The 6,446-nt window shown below is 43.0% G+C and overlaps 1 protein-coding gene across 1 annotated transcript in view; it reads right to left on the reverse strand.

Moving 5' to 3' along the window:
- Positions 1-5,809, reverse strand: part of LOC141129166 (uncharacterized) — a 30,573-nt gene extending 24,764 nt beyond the window's left edge. The window contains exon 1 of the mRNA XM_073617004.1: positions 5,564-5,809. Coding sequence (XP_073473105.1) covers positions 5,564-5,687 — 124 coding nt within the window. The 5' untranslated portion in view covers positions 5,688-5,809. The remainder of the gene's footprint in view (positions 1-5,563) is intronic.
- Positions 5,810-6,446: the final 637 nt, after the last annotated feature.

Below are 6,446 nucleotides of genomic sequence, written 5' to 3' on the forward strand. Positions count from 1 at the left end.
AGAGATGGTCAGAGACTGCAGACCTACTGCAAGAGATGGTCAGAGACTGCAGACATTGTCTGCAGTCTCTGATCATCTCCTGTACAATGTCTGCAGTCTCTGACCATCTCCTGTATCATGTATGCAGTCTCTGACCAGCTGGAGATAGTCAGAGACTGTGGATATGCTAGAGATGATCAGAGACTGCAGACATAGTACACGAGATGATCAGAGACTGCAGACATGGTACAGGAGATGATCAGAGACTGCAGACATGGTACAGGAGATGATCAGAGACTGCAGACATGGTACAGGAGATGATCAGAGACTGCAGACATGGTACAGGAGATGATCAGAGACTGCAGACATAGTACAGGAGATGATCAGAGACTGCAGACATAGTACAGGAGATGATCAGAGACTGCAGACATGATACAAGAGATGGTCAGAGACTGCAGACATGATACAAGAGATGGTCAGAGACTGCAGACATAGTACAGGAGATGATCAGAGACTGCAGACATGATACAAGAGATGGTCAGAGACTGCAGACATGATACAAGAGATGGTCAGAGACTGCAGACATAGTACAGGAGATGGTCAGAGACTGCAGACATAATACAGGAGATGATCCGAGACTGCAGACATGATACAAGAGATGATCAGAGACTGCAGACATAGTACAGGAAATGGTCAGAGACTGCAGACATAGTACAGGAGATGGTCAGAGACTGCAGACATGATACAAGAGATGGTCAGAGACTGCAGACATAGTACAGGAGATGGTCAGAGACTGCAGACATAGTACAGGAGATGGTCAGAGACTGCAGACATGATACAAGAGATGGTCAGAGACTGCAGACATAGTACAGGAGATGATCAGAGACTGCAGACATAGTACAGGAGATGGTCACAGACATAGTACAGGAGATCAGCAGGTAAGTATGATATCTTTTATTTTAAAGAAAAAAATAATACCCTTTTAGTATCACTTTAACAAATCCATTGAGTCTTTTGGCAGCAACTTGGATAGTAAACAGTTCAACATTACTGCAAAAATAAAAAAGAAAGACATTCCAATCAGCAAGAAATATACTGCTTGCAGATCAGTAGATGGTTCCAGAGGGGAGAGATGATAGGGAAATCACAGTAAGAAATTTGACAATAAAAGTTTGTGCAGCCCCCAATGTGTTACAGTACACATACAGTACACACACACTGGATAGTTGCAGCAGGTGGGGGGGATTGTGCCACTTCTATGCACTCACCCCTCACATATATCAAGCATGACAGGCTCTCACCTCCGGAGCACTCCTACCATCCCCCCTCCTCTCCTCACAGCTCGTTTCCTGAAGCCTACCCTATGTCTCATCCGACGACTGTTAACACAGCTGCAGTGATCTCTGTGTGTCTCAGCTCCGTGCAGTCTCAGCGCCCGCCCATCAGGGAGATGATCGGTGTCACTGTCCAGAGACACAGATCCCAGAGGAGGGGGAGAGCATGGGTGGGGGCAGCACTCTGACATTACATTGTCCGTTCAGGAGGGAGAAGCACCAGCCAGCCGATCGGCGGCTTGTCATTCCAGCGAAGACACTGCTGTGCGAGGGGGGGCGGAGCCAGAATGACGTCATGCATAATCGATTATGCCAGGTTACCGCATCGATGCCGAATCGGGAAGGGTATAATCCCGATGCATCGATGCGCCGATCATTTTCAACACCCCTAGTTAGGATGTTTAGTTATTTATTATTATTTTATTTTTTTAAGGGTGAGGGGTTAAGTTTAGTGGTTAATTATTTATTTATTATTATGTAGTAGTAGTAGTAGCCTTTGTCTTGCAGGGTTTTTTTTCTGAGTTTACAACCACTTTAATACCCTAAAAAAAAAAATAATAGGTAACCCTAACCCTTAATCCTAACCCCTTACCCTAATGAAAAAAAAATAAAAATAAATAACTAATAATAAAAAATAGAAGTAAAAGCTGATGGAAAAGCTAAAATAACTGAAATACCTAGAAACAAATGATGCAACATATAATAGTTTTCTCTATGGGCTAATAAAAAACCACCAAAGCTTAAAAATGATGTATAAAAGAGTGCAAGTCGCGCATAAAAACACGCCAAAATCGCACATAAAAACATGACAAAAAACGCTCAAAGACGCTACCCTCAGGTGTGAATGCAGCCTAAGGGTATCAACAAATTTGCCTAGGACTCTAATCTTTCTCTGAATATTAGGGATGGTCTTTGATATATTATTACCTGAAGAAACCCAGATTTGTTCTGAGCCAAGTCACTAAGTTACATAATTGTTCATTGGTCTTTTTCTAACCTATGTTATATACCTCTCTATATATGTTATAATGAACAGTGTGTGTTCAGCAGGTCGCTATAAAATACACATGTCCCAGTTATTGATTTGTGTGCAGTTTAACCAGTTAAGTACTGCGGCTGGTTGGCTCTCCTGCAGGAATCGCTGTCATTGTACATCAACAGGACTGTTTTTAAGGCAGGGCAAAAGGGACAGCTTCCCTGGGCCCCATCATTGTTGTGGGGCCCAAAGCAGCTGCCTCATACTTGCCAACTATCCCAGTTTAAATTCCCTTATCCCTTGAAGTTTTAGTCCCGTGCTGTTTCCCGATATCTCAGTGTAAAGTTCTGTTGCCCCCTTTAAATTGATGGTGAGTGTAAATCCCCCTTACATTGGTGGCCAGTGTAGAAACCCCACTTTATTGGCTGTTGATGTAAAATCCTCCATTACATTGGTTACATAGTTACATAGTTACATAGTTAGTCAGGTTGAAAAAAGACACAAGTCCATCCAGTTCAACCTTAAAAACAATAAATAAATAAAATAAAAAATATCGTACAATCTAATATACCCAATTTTATACCCTCAGTTGATCCAGAGGAAGGCAAAAAATCCCCAGCAGAGCATGCTCCAATTTGCTACAGCAGGGGAAAAAATTCCTTCCTGATCCCCCAAGAGGCAATCGGATTTTCCCTGGATCAACTTTACCTATAAATGTTAGTACCCAGTTATATTATGTACATTTAGGAAAGTATCCAGGCCTTTCTTAAAGCAATCTACTGAGCTGGCCAGAACCACCACTGGCGGGAGTCTATTCCACATTTTCACAGCTCTTACTGTGAAGAAACCTCTGCGTATTTTGAGATGAAATCTCTTTTCCTCTAGACGTAAAGATGCCCCCGTGTCCTCTGGATTGACCATAAAGAGAATAACACAACACCAAGTTCACTATATGGACCCCTTATATATTTGAACATGTTTATCATATCCCCCCTTATTCTCCTCTTCTCAAGAGTGAATAAATTCAGTTCCTCTAATCTTTCCTCATAGCTGAGCTCCTCCATGCCTCTTATCAGTTTGGTTGCCCTTCTCTGCACTTTCTCCAGTTCCCCGATATCCTTTTTAAGAACTGGTGCCCAAAACTGAACTGCATATTCCAGGTGAGGTCTTACTAGTGATTTGAACAGGGGCAAAATTATATCTCTCTCTCTCTAGAGTCCATACCTCTCTTAATACAAGAAAGGACTTTGCTCGCTTTGGAAACCGCAGCTTGGCATTGCATGCTATTATTGAGCTTATGATCTACCAAAACCCCCCAGATCCTTCTCCACCACGGATTCCCCTAGTTGTACTCCCCCTAGCATGTATGATGCATGCATATTCCTAGCCCCCAAGTGCATAACTTTACATTTCTCAACATTAAACCTCATCTGCCACATAGTCGCCCAATTAGACAGTGCATTGAGGTCGGCTTGTAAATTGGTTGTCAGTGTAAATCCCCCCTTACACTGGTGGTTGGTGTAAATGCTCTTATTACATTGGTGTCAGTGTAGAAATCCCTCTTTTCTATTGGTGGGTGGCGTAAAATCCCCCATTACATGGTGGTCAGTGCAAATTCCCCCTCACATTGATGGTCAGTGTAAATCCCCCCTCGCATTGGTGGTCAATTCCCCATTACATTGGTAGAATCCCCTACTATATACTTGCCAAAGATTTCCAGCTTTGTCTACATGATTCAGAATTTGCCACAGTGTACACCTAGCTAATCCCATCCCCCCCACCACTGCCACTGATCACCCCCCAGCATTGCCACTGATCCCAGGAGTTCTAGGATTCCTAGGAGTTTTCTGTCTATTGATGGGTCCCCTCACCTCCCCAGTCCATGGTGTGCAGGCAGTGAGGAGATGATGTGCTGTAACCTTTAGCAACCAATCAGTGAGCAGTTAAGCTGTGCACTAACCTCTTGCAACCAATCCTTGAGCAGTAAGGATATGCAGTAACCTCTAGGAACCAATCAGTGAGCACTAATAATGTGCAGTAATAATTTGCAGTAACCTCTAACAACCAATTAGTGAGTGGTATAGATGTCCAGTAACCTCTAGCAGTATTGATGTACAGTAATCTCTAGCAACCAAACCACAAGCAGAAGTCATGTGCTGTAACCTCTAGAAAATAAACACTGAGCCATAATGTGTGCTGTAACCTCTAGCAGCCAGTCAGTGAGCGGTAATGATACACTGTAACCTCTGGCAACCAATCACAATCGCTGCCTGATCTGATTAAGTAAACTGATTTTGAATCTAGCTGCTATTTATTGTATGTCCCAAGCATGTGGAGAGTGAAATTGCATGGAAGAGGGGACCCAAGAAAATGTTTGCCCAGGGTCCAGTCAATATTAAAGACGGCCCTGTACGTTGGCTCGCACAGGCGCAGCTGCGGGGCGTGCCCGTGGGTCGGGTGGACTTGATGTCCGCAGGTGACCCGCAATCACCTAGTACAGAGGCAGAACAGAGATCTGCCTTTGTAAACAAGGTGGATCCCCATTCCCAGTAATTGGGAACAGTGATCTCTGTCATGCCCCAGGCAGCGCATCCCCCCCATAGTTAGAACACACCTAGGGGGACACAGTTAACCCCTTGATCGCCCCCTAGTGTTAACTCCTTCTCTGCCAGTGTCATTTTTACATTGATCAGTGAATTATTATAGCACTGATCAATGTAATAATGTCACTGGTTCCCAAAAAGTGTCATTTCGGATCAGATTTGTCCACCGCAATTTCGCAGTCCCACTAAAAATCGCAGATTGACGTTATTACCAGTAGAAACAATAAAAAAAATTAAAGTCCCTAAATCTATCCCATTGTTTTGCGCAAACCAATCAACATAAGCCTATTGTGATTTTTTTTTTTTTACCAAACATATGTAGAAGAATATATATCGGCCTAAACTGATGAATACATTTGTTTTTTTATATATATTTTTTTGGATATGTATCATAGCAAAAAGTAAAAATATATATTTTTTTTAATTGTCGCTCTTTGTTTATAGTGCAAAAAATAAAAACCGCAGAGGTGATCAAATACCACCAAAAGAAAGCTCTATTTGTGGGGAAAAAAGGACATCAACTTTGTTTGGGTACAGCGTCGCATGACCGCGCAATTCTCAGTTAAAGCGACGCAGTGTCGTATTGCAAAAAATGGCCTGGTCATTAATGGGGCAAATCCTTTCTGGTCCTTAAGTGGTTAAATTCTCACTTGGCTAAAAGAATGTCTTACCTGCTTTGACACGGACCGGTGTTTCGATTTTGCTGACAGTCTTGTACAGGGACAATAAATCAGACACATCCATCTGGAACAGTAATTGTCGGCAGCCCTCCTTCTCAGAACTACTGAGACCCATGATGAACGAAGAGACGTGTGAGAGAACCAGACCGATGTTCTACACTTCATGTAAATGACAAAGCAAACATAAATGAAAGCGAAACTAGTCATTGCTGTTAAATGCCAGAGCAGGGCGGATTATTGTTTCCTTCCAGATGTGCTTATAGTATCTCACATTTCTCCTGATGTGCACTTATTTACAAATTCACTTGCTGTGATCAAGGTCTGGCAATTCTGCTAGTGTGCACTTACCTATTGACCCACTTACCTATTGACCCAGTAAACTATTTGTTACAATTCTTACTCAGACACTTGCAGTTTACAAATTTAAATATGGCTGACTCCTGCCCTCTTAGTGCTGCTTCCCTGAAAGAGATAACAGTGGACAGTGCAGCCTCAACCCAGTCTGTTGGAAAAGGGAGGGGGGAGTAAGAGGAAAGAACAGTGGAGTTTCTTGCCATCTTAGGCTACAAAAATGTGTGTTTCTATTGAAGCAGGCAGGGAGAGATTTAATAAAACTGGTGCACTCAGAATGTGATGCAGCTGTGCATCTCCGTTGCCCCAGTGACGACATCTTCTAGGACAAAACGTACGTCGAGTGGAGGACATATCGATGACATCAGTATGCCCGCCGGAGGGCAGGTGCCAGGTGCTCATCACAAAAATGGCTCTGGGGGAAGAGGCTAGTCCTCGAAACACGTTAGCCTATTGGACCTTCATTTGTCCTGTCACATATTATGATGTACTGTGGACTGGATGATGCTGTTTTTTGTGATGA

The sequence above is a fragment of the Aquarana catesbeiana genome, linkage group LG02 (genome assembly GCF_042186555.1).
Source record: "Aquarana catesbeiana isolate 2022-GZ linkage group LG02, ASM4218655v1, whole genome shotgun sequence".
NCBI classification, from domain to species: Eukaryota; Metazoa; Chordata; class Amphibia; order Anura; family Ranidae; genus Aquarana; species Aquarana catesbeiana.